Below are 16975 nucleotides of genomic sequence, written 5' to 3' on the forward strand. Positions count from 1 at the left end.
GTTATTGTCATCAGTGATCATGATCATGATTAAAACCATGATTACACGGTTTGATTAAAGGTAACAATTGAGAGACTTTGAATCAATTAAAATACAATTCCACTGATTACTTGTATTCCTTGACCCAAAAATACAGTGTCAAGATAAAACAACACAACAAAATGATTAATCGGATTCACACACCAAGGACAATTAAATTGACTATCTTTGCTGCCTGTATTCACCTTCAATGATCACGGAAATGAAAAAAAACTAATGATGTTCACTAAATGAACAACAATTAACATCATCTATAAGAGTGATAAGTAATCTTGAGAGGAACCAAAAAACAAAAGGAGAAAAATATTAAAAAAATAAGCTTTTTCTGGTTGATTGAATTGTATTACAATGTACTGGTCAATACAGTAAACAAGAAGTTGAACAATCAGATAAAAATTAAGGAAGACGAAGAATCGAAAAATGTTCAAGGATTCATTAAAACAACGAATGATCTGCCTTGACAGTTAATGATTAGATGTTAAAAGATATTGTTTAACATGCTTAATGGTCTATCGGGTTACCAATGGGCTTCTAGGCGTGTGTCGCCAAAACTAGAAATTGTAGAAGTACAATGAAGATAATTGCGAATAGTATAAGTGCTGAAAAGGTTCAGGATTTACTGTATTTTGTGAAGCCTCAGCATGTGGAGATAGATCATTAAAAGCTTGGGAAACCTTGAACATTTTTCTTACTCTGAACAAGAAGGGAAATGAGAAGGATAAAGCTGAAGAAATATTACAAAAGGAATACACATTGAAGCATTGTTGATGATCTATGAATGGTTGAGAAAGTGTTGATGGTGATAATTATGGTGGAGTAATGAGAGACTAGTATAGTTAATTTGATAATTGACGATCGAAGGGACTTTTGCTGTCATGGTATTATTTCGGTGCTTGACTTTAAATTATTTTCGCATTGTTTTCCATCGTCTTTTCATTGTAATCATAAAACACTTGACCATAGACATCATTTGTTGTTTCTTATATCCTTATAGTTCTGGTTTAATCTTTTGGTTCTTTCAAGTCTCAACCACTTGTTAACCACAACATCGTCTGACAACACGACGCCCACGGCGATCATTATATTCCAAGTTTTGCTGTCGATTCAATGTACACAATTCATCCAGTAATTCATAAAAGGCTTTCCAATGTCTAGAGCGCGAAAAAAGAGAGAAAGAAATCAAATTAGAAAAATGAATACAGATGTAGTTATTAGAGGGTCAAATGTTGATCATTGAGGTTGTAACTGTTTTTATTTGAATCAATTGTTGTATAAAATCAAAATTATTGAACTGTGTAAACAAGGTTCACGTTTGTTTTGGGTCATGAACCGGTTATCATCTGTTTAAACAGTTACAGGAAGAAACGAAATTTAAGGTAACTCATGAAAGGAGACTTCATTCTGGTCAGGAACCGTTTTTTGGGTTATCAAGTTAAAAATAAATTGACTGACCTGATACTTATTTTTAATAAAGATTGACTGTCCTAACTTGTTTCTTACAGAGCTATTCAATACCTAACCGAAATTGATAATAGACAAATTTAGGACTTTACGAGACTCTAGCTTCAGAGACTGTTGACACTGTTTAATGACAATAAGCCACAGCTGTTTAGCCGCATCCAATTGTAAAGTAACCCAATTTTGTTTATAATCAACTCATAATAACTCTTGTTATCTATCAACCAAGAATCAATTAGCAGTTATTTGTAAGAAAAAAATGTGTGTTGACTTACCTGATGAACTCACTAATTGAAGTTAAAAATGTCCTGAGAAATACACCAATAAAATATAAATTTAATCCTAGAACAGGAGCGACAATATACCAACGGTTAAAGAAATTTTCACCAATTAGATTCATAATCACAATGAACAAATTGAATGGTTAAACGATGGCTTGAAGATCAATGATTTGATGAGAAGTAAACTGGTTAAGAAAAATAAGTTGTCATGTATTTTCAATATCACGAGATAAGTCAGTTTTGTTGCGAAATAAAAACTGGGACCGATCTGGAGTTGAATAATTTTATTTTATTGATCTTGCGGGATTTACTTTGCGAACTCACAAACATGTAAAGCTGGATGGCCTTCAGAATTGAAATCAACTAAAAGTTATTTCAGGATAATGAGTGAGATTGAGCAAGGAAGGGGAGAGAAAGAACAAGAGAGACAGTAGAGAGAAAAATGTGAGTACCAAGAGAGTCAAATGAAACAGGTAACTTGAAATCTTTCTTCTCACTCTTTCAACCTTACTTTTTGACAATTGTTTTGGTTTCTGTATTTAATTTGGTGTAATTGTTGCTGGATCTCTCTGGCAATTTTGTCCCATAGTGATTAAGATAATGATTATTATGTCAAAAAAGTATAGATTAATCTGACAAAGTTGTCCAAATTTGACAGCTTCATCTATATCAGTGAGATGAACTGGAAAAACAATGTATATTTACAATATGTTAAAAGGAGACCAAAATATTGAGTATTAGTATGCATTATCTGTTCAAGATAATCTAGTTATCATGGAATGTTGGAAATTTTAATTTCAGGTATACGACCTCGAAACCTCATCCAATGGTAATCCTGAATACTATAGTTTCTAAGACAGTATAAAATCACATTATTGATGAAAGATAATTGTGAAGTACCTGCTGATCAAAATGATGGCCAACACTTGATTAAGTTAACACCTTTTTAAGCTTTATTGATATTTAATTGCTTTTGATAGTTCAATGGTTGATATTGGACTAACTTGAAGATGGGTGAATTACAATTCATCTTTTCTAAGTGTGGTTCTCATTGAAATTTAAGAGCAAGAATTAGCTCCATGAATTCATTACATGGAGGAAATTTAATCCAAGAGGCAAAAGTATGTAATGTGCATAATAGATGTCGACACCATGTTCATAAAAACACATTAGGTTTAGCCACGCCTGCAACGCCATTTTCCGAGGACAGTTTCTGAGCCTTTGTAAACCAAATGCTTAAACCAAACCAAACAATCTATTTTTCCTCTGGTTTTTTTGATTCTGTTAGTTGTTACTGTTCATAAGTTAATTTAATTAATATCATCATTATCCCTGTAATATTGACTCATTATTATGTCCACTACTAGTGGCTCCAGCCCTGCTTCCATAACATCTCCGATTGATACTGGTGACGATTATTTTGACAAAGGTAATACTAGTGAACAGCATAAATTACCTGATGAAGAGACAAGCAAAGACAAGGGAAATCAAAATGGAGAGGAGCTTGATTTCGAGGAAGAGGACAACGAGTCTTTGGAGGAAGGTGAAGAGGAAAGTGATGGTGATGAAGGTTTAACGAATGAAAACAATGAGGACAGGAACATTGGTAATGTCGGTGACTCAAAAGATGTTGATATCAAAGAAGTGCAGAGCAAATCTAGGAAAAAAGATGAGGATGAAGAAGACGAAGACGGTGAAGTCAATAGTGAAGAAGAACTAGAGGAAGGCGAAGTAAAAGAAGACGATGATTCAGAAACCGGTGGTGCTGATGATGAGGCTAATGGACAAAAGAAGACCATTAAAAAGACTGGAAATTTAACATCCAACTCTAATAATCAAGCTAAAACTAGTATTTGTCGATTTTTTGCTAAAGGCCAATGTACTTGGGGTCTGAATTGTCGTTTTTTACATTTAGCTGCACCAGGTAAAGTTACTTGGATTTAATCACATTATAATCTGGTGAAATCTAATCTTGCTATTTTGTCTTTCACAGTTGTTGCTTTACCAATAAAACTACCAAATCAACGAGGATTTCCTTACCAAGGTTGGTCTTGCAAATGCTTGCTGGTTTATTTGCTCAACATGAAGAGATTTTTCAACAGTTCAAGTTTATCTTCAACATATTTTTTCTTTGTTTTACTACCAAAATATTAGCCAAGTTTATTGAAAATTATGTTTCACTTAAGATGCGGAATATTTTTGTTGCAAATTATATCAATGTTGTATCTCAGCTGTTAGAGTATAGTATTGGATTAGTTGACATTTATTTGTTTAGTATTGTTTGACTATTGTGAACAGGGAACATTTTCATGTGTCTCGGCAATTTAAATTCCCTTTTAACTACTTGTTTTTTATCTTTTCATCAGTCGGACTCAATCCCACTGGACTTCATCCTACCGGTATGCACCCAACAGGAATTCATCCAACCGGTGCTCACCCTACTGGTCCTCATAATGTCGCTCATACAACAGGAGCTCATCCCACTGGACATCATTCAATACCTCGTAATACATTAATTTTGCAAATCAATTTTTATTTATTTTGATATTCAATCCTTATTTATTAAAATTTATTTTATACTAGGTCCACCGCTTAATCGTCATCAAGCTGCTGCTTTAGCAGGAACAACAATTCACCCACCTCATCCACCATCATCATCACAATCATCATCTAGTAATACCGATGCAGCTTGGGTTAGAGGCTTACGTAATGCAAAGGAAATGCTTGTTAAAGCGAACAAGAGGAAAGAAGAAGAAAGTGATTTCGAGAAAAGATTTAATGCTACGGCTGAGGATGAAGCTACATCTCATTCTAAACACTCTCATCACTCAAGAGAATCACCAGAATCGGGAGATTATGGGGATAGAAGGTCTCCTCATAGTTATCACGCAAGAGAAAGAGAAAAAAGATCTCATAGGGAAGGAAATCGTAGAGACGAAACTAGGGAGGCTAGGGAGGCTAGAGATATAAGAGAAAGGGAGTCTAGAGAAACTAGAGATAGAGATAACCGAGAAAGAGAACCCAGAGATGAGTACTGGAACACTGAATATGAAAGGAGAAGGCGATTAGCTTTCGAATCAGCGCCTTGGAATGATGAACAATCACCTCCGCCTGCTCCAACTAGAGGTAATGTACGCCCAAGAGAGGCAGCTGAAATGTATAGAGACCCTTGGCGTCGGTCCAAAAGTCCACCAGCTAACAGGAGCGGTGGAAGGCGAGCAGATGTTTCCACTGCTAGTAAAAGAAGTCATAGTTTGTCATCTATTAGCGGCTCTGAGAGTGGCTCAGAATTAAGTGGTTCTGAGTCAATGTCTGGGTCATCTTTCAGTGGATCAGACGTATCTTATTCTGATGCCACTGAAGCTTCTGGACGATCACCTAGAGAGGGACGTCTGAAATCAAAGTCCGGCAAACCAAGATCACATAAAGATAAAACTCGGCCTAACCCTGACCAACCTGGGCATCACACTAGTACTAGAGATAGAAGTGGAACTAGTGGACAGCCTCCCAAAGCAGCCCAAGCACGTGAAAAAACGGGCTCCGTTCAAGTATCAAAAAATCGATCAAATCGTAGCTCAATAGATGAAGAAGCAAGTGGAAGCGGTCCAAGAAAAAAATCTGGTCCAATTCCAACGGCAGCTCCTATTTCTAAACCAAGAAGAGATTCCTGGTCAGATTCAGATTCAGGATCGATGAGTCAAAGTGATAGTTCTCTGTATTCTGGTTCAGAAAGTGGTGAAAGCGATGCCTTTTCTGGAGGTAGTGATGCACCTTTAGAAGACGATAGAAGAACCAAAGGGTATCGAAATAGAAGGGAAGCTAAACCTCATCCATCATCTACTAGACAAACTTATGACTCGGTTAGAAGGGCGCCACAAAGAAGTAGAACCAGTGATTCACCACCACCACCGCCATCCTCATCTTCCCATCACTCTAGTAATCCCAAAAGAATGAAAATGTCAACAAGTGCAAGCACATCTTCCTCCTCAAACAGGGAAAATAATCCAATGAAGAATAGACATTCCTCAACGATACCTTCAGACGACTTACCAACAAGTTCACCTCAACAGGTGTCTAAAAAATTGCTCCATACACCTACTTCACCTAATGATGGTCCGAAAAAAAATCCAATTAAGATGACTTTCAAAAAGAAGGTTAGTTCCTAAAGTGGATTGTAATTTAAGACTCCAGAAACAATTGTAACAAACAAAAAAATCACCTTCAATCGAATTATAAATATCTTTATAAAATGGAGAATCATTCAATATCTTTTCGGAATATCTCATACTCTTCTCCTCTCTATTCCCGCCCGTTATAGCATTCAAATTTGAGGACAGACCGGGTTATAACTGCTAAATTGAATGGTGGTAAAAGTGATGAGGAAAGTGGGGAGGAAGAGGAATCGGAGCCAGTCTCTGGTGATCCACATCAACAGATATCACCTTCACCTTGCGCTGATGCCGATGATTTTGATGCAGAAGATAATGAAATTGATGAAGGAGATAAATCCAGCATTATGAATGATCCTTTAATTGATTCAAACCATAGTGATAATGATGGGAATGATTTTGAAGAAGGAGAAGAATATGAAAATGAAAATGAAGATGACGATGACGATATTGATGATGTTTCCCTCCATCAAAAAGATAAACAACAACAGATTCAAAGAATTTCCAATTCATCTTGTAAATCAGAAAAGTCATCTACAGTAATATCAACTCCATCAACTTGCTCATCTCCAAGTTCAACTAAAAATTCAAAAGATGGCTCATCTCGACGAGAGCATTTATTAAAACAACTTGAGGCTGTAGAGGCTATGATTGCCAAAAAGAAAGCCAAACTCCATTGATTCAGCCATCTTGTTAGGTTAAACTAAAAAATTCATAAAAAGTCTTTTAAAATTCACTATCACAATTGTATTTCCCTGAACCTATTGGAATTCCTCACTCCCTTCTCCTTCCCTTCCCTTCCCTTTAGCCCTTAAAACAAAGGTCTACTTGATGATGTAACTCAATTGTGTACTTTATTGGATTGAAAATATCCTCTTTTTTCATCAAGTCTCAAATTTAAATCTTTTTCCTTATTCATCTGAACCGACTGTTGCTCTCTTTTTGTCAGATCCACAGAAAATATCCTTCATTTTGTAAGGAAACTCATTTTATGTTTTGTTATATGTTCATGCGGTATTCAAATATTTTAAGTAACATTTAGTGCATTTTTCCTCTCCGCTCCTTCATGATAGCAATTCAAAAATTTGAGTACAACTATGTTTTGTCTTTCATTTTATCCAGTCTAATCTGTCAATTTATAAATCACTATCTAACTTACTACATCGTCTTTAACTTGAACTTGTCCATGAAATGTTTTTGTTATGTTTACGATCAGTTGTCTTACTATTTTAGTCAAAAATATCTACAATTTTACCTGAAGCATTGACGAGATTTAAACGCGAATGTTGAATTAGAATTGAAATTTTTAGAAAATGGAAGGCGATTTAATTAAGTTTATAAATACAATGAACTAAAATGTAGCTCTAGCACTCATTGATCTTAAATTACGATAAACACGAGCTGGTGCACGACCAAGAATTAAATTACTTATAGCTGTCCTTGCTGTCCGAATGTTTTGATAAGATCCTAAAATGTGTATTTTATGGTCAGCAATAACAATTCGAGTCTTAGTCACGTTTTCAATGGTAAATTTGGTTCGACCATTTTTACCAGCGATTCGCCCAATAGCTCTAGACAAGTGGTCACCTTTCAAATTTTTGACATCTTCAACTTGAAATGAATCTAAAAATAGTTGGTCCAATCGTAGCAAGGCAATTGCGTCTTCCACATCGAACCCAAGGGCAAATGCTTGGACAAAATCAGCTGCCTTTTGGATAGCATCTTTATCTTTAGTCTCTGGACAGGTCCGTATTTGCACTAATCTAGATTTCATATTAAATCTAACTTGAACTAGAAGTGTTTCAACCAAAGGCTTGTAAATTTTAATCCAGTTCTCTTTAAGAGGGGTTATCCGATGTGGTGGAATCGGTACATCTCGTCGACCAGAATCCATAATTGATAAATCACAAAGTCAAAGAGACAATAAATTACTTAAATAAAGTGATGAATTAATAATCAATGTTTTCAATTAATTTTTAAACAACATTGATCTTTAAAAACCAAACAAGTTGCAAAACCTGTCCACGCCGTATCTCGGGGACTGTATTCTAACTACAATCTGTTAAAGCACCAGACTTATTTTATCAACCCCTCTATTTGGCGCCAAATTCAGCTGTTGCCGTCTGTGTTTACATCTTAAATCAATCGTTTCAAAATTATTCTGCTATTGTTTCCTTCCTTTCCTTTTGATATTTAATAAATCTTAATCGTTATTATTAATAATAAAATATTAATCTTTATTTTGGTGTCAACCTTTCTATTAAAAAATGGTTGTTGAAGAAAATTTACCTTGGGTTGAAAAATATCGGCCAAACACTTTGGAAGAATTGATTTCTCATGGAGATATTGTGTCTACAATTCAAAAATTCATCTCTGAGAGACGGATTCCTCATTTATTATTTTATGGTCCTCCTGGTACTGGTAAAACGACAACCATTCTAGCAATCGCTAAACAGCTTTATTCACAGAAGGAATTTTCTTCCATGGTTTTGGAGTTGAATGCGTCCGATGACAGAGGAATTGGAATTATTAGAGGACCTGTTCTAAGTTTTGCCAGTACCAAAGCAATTTTCAAAACTGGCTTCAAATTGGTCATTTTGGACGAAGCTGATGCTATGACTCAAGATGCTCAAGATGCACTAAGACGAATAATGGAAAAGTATACTGAGAATACTAGATTTTGCCTCATCTGTAATTATTTATCCAAAATCAAGCCAGCTATACAATCAAGATGTACACGATTTAGATTTGGTCCACTCAGTTCAAACCAAATTGTACCCCGTTTAGACTATATAGTCTCAAAGGAAAATGTCAATATTACAGAAGATGGGAAAAAGGCGATTCTTGAATTATCTGGAGGTGATATGAGAAAAGTTATTAATCTTTTGCAGAGTACTCATCTAGGTTTCGATGCTGTTGATGAACTTAATGTTTATTTATGCTGTGGCCAACCTCTTAAAGCAGATATTGAATCAGTTTTGGAATGTTTATTAACCATGCCTTTCAAGGATTCACAACGTCGTTTGATAACTATACAAAAGGAGAAAGGGATTGCCTTACAAGATATTCTGAGTCAAATTCATTTAGCAGTACATAAAATTGATGTCTCACTCAAGAATAAGATCGAAATCCTACGTAAAATGGCAAACATTGAGTATTACATTTCGTCAGGAGCTAATGAAACATTACAACTGTCTGCACTCGTAGCCGCATTTCAACCAGCAAGAAAAACATGTACTTAATGAAATTTACTCAAAATACTGAATTTTAAGAAACATGTCAATTGTTCAAAGTTTAAAACGTACAGAATTGTCTTGATTACACTCAATATCTCATTTGCTGGATAAAAAATAAAATCTTTAATTTTTAAAATGATAATTTGATTAACTTTTATGAAGATGAATAATGCACAAGCTCAGTTTTCAATAACTAATGAGTTAGCTGCAGTTTATCTTAAGATTTATGTAAATTGTGTCATTAATTGAAGCAAGAATTTTTCTTAACAATATTTTAGCGATTTTATTAACATGGTAAGTTTGCTGCGTACCTGAAATCCTCGTAACTTCTGAATATATTTGATCAGGTATTATATGACTATAAAATAAAACTCGATAGCTCAAAATAATAATCAACAGAAGCATGTCAGATTATTCAATTTGGATTCTTCAATGAAGATGTCCCTTTGAAGATGATTTCAAGTCTTTTCTAGCATTTGATTCTAAAGTTATGAGAAGATTAATCAATTGTTAACCGTTGTGACCGGCATTAACAATCTGAAACCGGAATGACCTCTCAATGGATGCAGGTTACTACACCCAAACCTCGTATATTTTGCCTTTTTGGAGTGCAGACATCTAACGTTCAAAAAAACAAAATGAGCACATTTTTACATAGGGTGACTGTAAATTACAGTGGCTCACAATCAAATGAGCTCACTTTTTGACTCATTTGAGCAAATTCTATTTTTAAAGACTGTAATTTACAGTCACCGTAGCTAAAAATTTGATCATTCTATTTTTTTGACCGTTAGATGTCTGCACTCCAAAAAGGCAAAATATACGAGGTTTGGGTGTAATGATTTTGAGATATTCAACTATCGTCATTATCAAAAACACTAATATTGGCTAATTCATCACAGCTGTTGGGAAAATATCAGCACTAATAAAGTAAAATTTAAACAAAAAATGTGTAAATATCTGTTGAATCAGATGAGATTGAAACTTTTTTAGACTCGAATTTCGAACAAACCTCGTTTGACTGTTTTTTGATAGTAGCGCCATCTTTGTTCATTATTAAATCCTTGACTTGGCTGAAAGTCTAGCCACGCCCAACATCATCGCCATTTTTAAGGACAAACAAAATAATTTTGTTTTTTTGTGATCATCGTTTTTGTTTCTCTTATTTCTTTTCATCCTCAAATTAATCTAATTCAAACCATCATTATCCCCTAGATATTCAATTATTATTATGTCCACTTCAAGTGGCTCCAGTCAAGGTGGTATTCCCGGTGCAACAACAGTAACATCTTTAGCCCCTGGAACAAGTGTTGATTCAACGGGCTCAAATCCGGGTTTACTAGGAATTACATCAGTAACCGGAGCAACGCCAGGTCCTAGTGCTGGTTCTTCGGGTCACCATGCATCAACTGTCGGAGCAACTTTACAAGCACCAACAACAGCAGCATTTAAAGATAAGATTGATCCTTTCATGAAAGGCTCATTGAAACGAAAACAGAAAAAATCTCAAGGCTCATCACGGTACAGGCTGACAAGTGATGTTGAATTGCAGCAATTACCATCACTAGAAGGTATGTTGAAACGCGAAAAGATTTACCTTTTCTTTTGTTTTTTTCTTATTTTCGATATCATAGAGTTAACAATGTTGCCCTATGTTTCTATTATTCATCTATTCTAATTCGGGTGCATCAATACACATACATGTGTGTATTTGTCTACTCTGTTTTCTTTCTTTATTCCAACATAGATGTACCATCATCTGAGGTTGAAGCGCTTTTCATCAAAAAAGTGAGACAGTGCTGCGTTATTTTTGACTTTATGGACCCCGTTGCAGATCTTAAAGGAAAAGAGATTAAACGAGCTACGCTAAATGAACTTGTTGATTGTTTAAGTAGAGGTCGTTATGTGGTTACAGAGGCTGTCTACCCTGAAATTATTAGAATGATTGCATGCAACTTATTCCGGACATTACCGCCTAGTGAAAATCCCGATTTTGATCCTGAGGAAGATGATCCAACGTTAGAGGCTTCTTGGCCACATCTTCAGTTGGTTTATGAATTCTTTTTAAGATTTTTAGAGTCACACGATTTCCAGCCAAGCATTGGCAAGAAAGTTATCGATCAAAAATTTGTGTTACAGCTCTTGGAGCTGTTTGACAGTGAAGATCCAAGAGAAAGAGACTTTTTGAAAACAGTTTTACACCGGATATACGGAAAGTTTTTAGGCCTTCGAGCCTTTATTAGGAAACAAATTAATAACATTTTCTTGCGGTTTATTTATGAAACCGAACACTTCAATGGCATAGGAGAATTACTTGAAATATTAGGAAGGTAAGCAGCATTTATTATAAAGTAACAATGATGAGATCAAGGTTAGACCTGTATTTAAAAAAAGACTCACGAATACTAATTTCAATTTTATGCAATTTCATGAATATTGAGAGTTCATTTTATCAGTGGTTCTTATGTCAATTTCTTTCAATATTTTCTCCTTGCCTTTTTTTTTGTCGGTCAACCCTTGAGCTTTTCTCATTATTATATGATGTTGAACACTTTAATGCTATATTCCTTCTTTTTACAGCAAGAACGTTCTTATACATGTTTATATAATTTACTAATAATCTTTTCTTTTCCTCAACTATTCCAATCCTGATTCTATTTCCTTTCCTTCTTAGTATAATTAATGGTTTTGCTCTCCCATTGAAGTTAGAACATAAGCAATTTTTGGTCAAAGTCTTGATACCTTTACATAAGCCCAAATGTTTGGGTTTGTATCATCCTCAAGTAAGTTTTCCCTATTGTCTTACCTCCATTTTACGTCTTAAACCTCAAATAGATTTTTTAACCTATCATCTGTATTTTTTTTCTTTGTTTTTGCGACTATACCCTTATCATCTCTTACGGAGGGATAAATTTCTCAAAACTCATAAAAACATTTTTATGTAACCATCATTAGATTTATGGCGATCATGGTCTTGATTGAACATAACCGGATTGCTTCTTTAATCTATGATTTCTTTTTTCTCTCTCTCTCTCTCCATTCTTTCTCTCCTTCTTTATTTCTTCTCATCTTCCTTGTTATGACATGTTATTAGACATGATAGGAACTTTCAATAACGTTGTCCATTCCGAGCTTCTGAGTTTTATCATCATATCCTTATTGATATTTTATATTTACTGACGAGTAAATAATAAAACGAATGAGTGATCAAGTTATGAATGAAAGAGTGTGAGTGTGTGAAAACACAGGGAAAGCAACCGTGAAAGAGAAGAGGAAGAAGATGATAGGGAGAGTGAGTGAGAGTTACATTAAATGAGAGAGGGAGAGAAAGTTGATGAGAATTATCATTGAATAAAGTTAGTAAAAGATATAAGGTGATGAAGAAAGAAACTAACGATTTACCTAGATAAAGCCATAGAACCTACTAAACAAGATGATAGCTTACTGTTTCATTTCTCTTCATCTCCCTTTAAATCATTTGTTATTATCATTCGTTTTGCTCAATTAACGTAATATTACTTATCACTTTTTCTTCTTTCCTATTTCCATCGTTTTCTTCTCAGCATCTCCTCTCCTTCACGTAAACATAGTCTGTCATATATACATGTATGTCGTCACTATTAACCATCTCATGAATCTTGATTCACTCTTGTTTTTATTTTTTATGATTATTATTTATTTTTGCTGTTTTCATTTTTTTCTCATTCTCTCCTCTCTCCTCTCTCACACTCTAAACTTATTTAATTCTTCTTTTTCACGATTCTTGACTATTCATTCTTGCATTCTCTCCCAGATAGCTGTTTTGATTCGCTTTTCTTGCCTTCTTCTACCCTAGAATATTGTCGGTTCTTTAAAACGTAATCGATAAGTTGATTTGCTGTTTAGGTTACCAACCTAACCTAACCAACCTGATCATCATTATTATCATCACTAGAGATGGAGAGAAAGAAAAGAAAGAAGAAACGAAAGAAAGATTCTTCAACACTTCTGCGCCATCTCCTATTCATTTCTTACCCATCCTCACAACAGATTGTCATTTATTTTGATGTGACACAGAGCAATTCATAACATTAAGATTAACAAGAGCATCTCAACGTTTATCGTTGCAATGTTTTGATTTAGACAGCGAAGCTGGTATTTTCTTGCAGCCAATTTTCATTTTTACTTGTCTCTATTGTTGTGCATTGATTTGCTTCACTTTCTCCAAATTCTCATCAGATGTTTCAGTTTTCGTATTCAACCTCTATTACTTTCGTTGTGTAAGCATTAAGGTCTAATTGATTATGGGTCAAAATGCTTCACATAGAAACATCCTTGCCCATTAGTATTAATTTATGGGTGTATATTGATTCCTTGTATTCCTAACTTTCATCTTTCTGCTTCAAATGCAACCTTGTCTATGATGAAAAACATTTTTTTATCAATGTTTGATATAATATTGTCATTTGCTTCTTTTTACTCACCTTATTAACCAATTATAACGTTATTAGGAAAAATTTACTCATCTCGGAACAATAATTGCTACTTTTTTATCATCAACATTGCCTGCCTCTTTTAACCTAACTATTGATAATCACAATCTCATTTTGCATGTATTCATCGCTTCTACTTTTTCAACTTTTGTATTCCTCTATTTTCTCATTCCATCTTAGCTACCATTTTAGAGAATGTAATTTCCTCTTCTTCAAATTGATATAATTTCAGTCTGATTTGACTCTTTTTAGGAACTTTCTTAAGCTTTAGAAATATTGAAAACTTCAAGTTCAAACTTATTTAGCATAAAAGTAATTGAATCCGTAAAATTAAGCCAAATTAAAGTCAGTAACCTTACAAAATTAAAAAGTGAAAATGAGAATGTTTTGTTGTATTTGTTGTTTTCCTTGTTCTGATGAGAAATTCAAAATTATCAATTTTGCACATTCAAAGTATAAATCTCGTCATTTTGATATCCTGGTTGATCAAAATGGCTGAAAATGGAAGTGCAGAACCGTCAAAATGTTAACCTAGTTTAACCTTGATGTTCAATTTTAATGCTTTTACAGATAATAAAATTAATTTTTACAAAAAAATGTTGCCACAGAAATTTTGGGCACTTGTATTACAAATGAGTAACCATTATCATTGCCTTTAAACTCCTTTTTTCAAACATTACCCAAAGATGTTATATTAGTAATTGCCATCAATCACTTCTATTTTTTATTCATTTTTCTAATCATGTATCAATTTTTATTCCCTTTTCTTAGCTTGCTTACTGTGTTGTACAATTCCTAGAGAAGGACGCAACTTTAACTGAATCCGTGATCATGGGCCTGCTTAAATATTGGCCTAAAACATGCAGCCAAAAAGAAGTTATGTTTCTTGGAGAGATTGAGGAAATTCTTGATGTAATTGAACCTACTCAATTCGACAAGATCCAAGAACCGTTATTTAAGCAGATTGCCAAATGTGTATCAAGTCCACATTTTCAGGTGAGCAGATGTTTAACAACACGAGCTGCTGATTATGATTTGTTGTTGGTCAATTTTAATTTTCTTGAACAACCGAGAACAACATTACTTGAATGCATTTTAAAGTGTAGTTAGAAGACACGAGCTCAGCATTTTTTTATTCATGTAAATGTGAAAAGACAAAACTCTGTTTGTGTAAGGAAACGATTTTGTGAAAGATGAGTAGAGTAGACGAAATAAAAGGAAGATAAAGAGTGTTGAAGAGGATAGCTTAAAAAGGTGAAAGGTATTGGATGCATCATCATGAATAAGGTTTTCATTGAAAGATCAATACTGAAGCGATCGATGATTGATAGTTACTTTCGCCAACCTGATCTTTTTGGTCGCCTTATTAATCAGTTTTTGAAGAGTTAGCTGAACCAAGCATTCAGAATTCAATATCAATAATCTTTTGTTTCATTAATTGATTTGATTATAAAAAAGTATTCAATCACAATTGTCATATTTGCTTGTAAAAAGAACGAAGGAAGTTGAAGAGAGATGCGTTTTTTCAATAATGTACTTGATTCATTTGATTGTTGTGCTTGGTTTGTTTTTTATTGTTTTTATTGTTTCGATATTTGATCATGATGATTCTTGAATTATTTAACAGCAATTTTCAATGTGTGTCATATTGTTAAGGTCTTGAATATTTTTTTCTGCTTATTTGAGTTTACCAGTAATGTCAAAACGATCTTTACACAATTCGTATTCTACTTTTTCCGAGGGAAACTTTAGTTAATTTTTTCTCATTTAACTTTAAACTTTGCTGATTTATTATGTCTATGTAATGCTCTTACGCCTATTGAGTAATTTAATATCTCATAATTGAATTATTAATGTATTTTTCCATTCTTTTGTTCTCTTCTTACATTTCATAGGTTGCGGAGCGGGCTCTCTACTTTTGGCATAACGAATACATATTAAGTCTAATCGAGGAGAATTCAAATACAATAATGCCAATCATGTTTCCAGCATTATATAAAATATCTAAGGAACATTGGAACCAGACGATCATTGCACTTGTTTACAATGTTTTGAAGACATTTATGGAAGTAAACTCTAAGTTATTTGACGAATTGACTGGAAGTTATAGACAAGAAAGACAAAAGTGCGTCTCTCTGCCAAAAACCTCTGGTTGATATTGACTAAATTATTTCACTGCTCATTTCCATTTAGAGAGAAGAGGAAAGAAAAAGAAAGAGACGAGTTATGGAGGAAATTATCGGAATTGGAATTAGATCATAAGAGTGGACAATTAGGAGACGGAAGACTTTAACCTCATTATTATAAATATATTGTATGAAAGAAAAAAGGTGAAAATTCAAATTTTTCTTTCAATCTTTTCAAAAATACATTTCATCTAATTTTATTTTCTTTGATTCAATTTATTTAGATAATAGCTCACACTGGTGATACCACTGGGCGAATTGAGCTTGGCACAGTTTATACCATTCGAGACAATACCAACAAGCGTCCAATAACCTTTAATGTTGATCATCAAGGGACCGCCGGAGTCACTTTCACATGCATCCTACACACCATCCCGGTAACCATCACACAAAGTCGATTGAGGAATAACTATTTTGTTGTATCCAGCTTTCGAATACGATTCTTGCAAACACCATGCTTAATGATTGGAACTGTCGTTGATTGCAATTTAGCGGGCAATTTCCTAGTGTTTGGTTCTGTTTTAAGTGTGGAAGAAAAAAAACAAATGTTGATTTGAGCAGAAAGCCCACAGAGAGAAAGATAATGATAAAGATGATATAAATATATAAATATAAATATATATATATATATAAATACAAAAGCAAAATACAAAAAAAATCAAAAAATTTTAAGTTAGGGTTGCATGTCCCAATCAAAATGATTCAAACTACTCCACATTGAGAAAGAAAAACTTAAATTAACTAAATTTAATTGGTAACATCAAACATAAAATCAAACTCAAATCAATTTTAAAAAAGTGTATAAATTAACTTACGTAGTTTATCAAAACAGTTACAGATTTATCACGTCCAAAAAATTGATCCTCTCTTGATTAAGATAGACAGATTGGTTGAACATTCTCATTAAATTTTAATCGGCTATTGTAATTTATGGTGAAAATATCGTGCTCAAGTGTTCACATGCTTATATTCGGATATACAACATGTAAAACACCGAGAATTTCAGCGGTGAAAATCTTAAATCCCAAAGATAGCGTTGCTGAATTTGATACAACCTTTCGAGGTCTTACTGACTACTAATTTTTCTACTAATCGCTGAGTACATATTTGTAACATTTTGTATAATACAATTCA

General features: G+C 33.8%; 4 protein-coding genes and 1 long non-coding RNA gene across 5 annotated transcripts; 3 read left to right on the forward strand and 2 right to left on the reverse strand.

The window, feature by feature from the left end:
* Positions 1-345: 345 nt before the first annotated feature.
* LOC107369848 (uncharacterized) lies at positions 346-2460 on the reverse strand. Its single transcript, XR_001570444.3, has 2 exons — positions 1773-2460; positions 346-1190 (listed from the first exon to the last, which is right to left on the reverse strand). It is a non-coding gene; the product is annotated as an uncharacterized LOC107369848 (long non-coding RNA).
* A 534-nt stretch (positions 2461-2994) lies between these two features.
* Positions 2995-6865, forward strand: LOC107369826 (uncharacterized). The gene is made up of 5 exons (XM_015937803.3): positions 2995-3702; positions 3772-3822; positions 4145-4282; positions 4362-5932; positions 6097-6865. The coding sequence occupies exons 1-5, from the start codon at positions 3132-3134 to the stop codon at positions 6625-6627; spliced, it is 2862 nt and encodes a 953-aa protein (XP_015793289.2). The 5' UTR covers positions 2995-3131; the 3' UTR covers positions 6628-6865.
* A 385-nt stretch (positions 6866-7250) lies between these two features.
* Positions 7251-7992, reverse strand: l(1)G0004 (RNA-binding protein pno1). Its single transcript, XM_025162427.2, has one exon. The coding sequence runs from the start codon at positions 7839-7841 to the stop codon at positions 7299-7301; it is 543 nt and encodes a 180-aa protein (XP_025018195.2). The 5' UTR covers positions 7842-7992; the 3' UTR covers positions 7251-7298.
* Positions 7951-9319, forward strand: RfC3 (replication factor C subunit RfC3). Its single transcript, XM_015937815.3, has one exon. It carries the CDS (start codon positions 8215-8217, stop codon positions 9187-9189), a length of 975 nt encoding a protein of 324 aa, XP_015793301.2. The 5' UTR covers positions 7951-8214; the 3' UTR covers positions 9190-9319.
* Positions 9320-10309: 990 nt separating this feature from the next.
* On the forward strand, positions 10310-16768 carry LOC107369830 (serine/threonine-protein phosphatase 2A 56 kDa regulatory subunit epsilon isoform). The gene is made up of 7 exons (XM_015937810.3): positions 10310-10754; positions 10931-11513; positions 11858-11966; positions 14427-14651; positions 15551-15780; positions 15849-15985; positions 16066-16768. Exons 1-6 carry the CDS (start codon positions 10415-10417, stop codon positions 15946-15948), a joined length of 1587 nt encoding a protein of 528 aa, XP_015793296.1. The 5' UTR covers positions 10310-10414; the 3' UTR covers positions 15949-15985; positions 16066-16768.
* The last annotated feature ends 207 nt before the right edge of the window (positions 16769-16975 follow it).

Source organism: Tetranychus urticae, chromosome 1, assembly GCF_039701765.1.
Source record: "Tetranychus urticae isolate SD_2017Ah chromosome 1, NJAU_TeUrti_SD_1.0, whole genome shotgun sequence".
Classification (NCBI taxonomy): Eukaryota; Metazoa; Arthropoda; class Arachnida; order Trombidiformes; family Tetranychidae; genus Tetranychus; species Tetranychus urticae.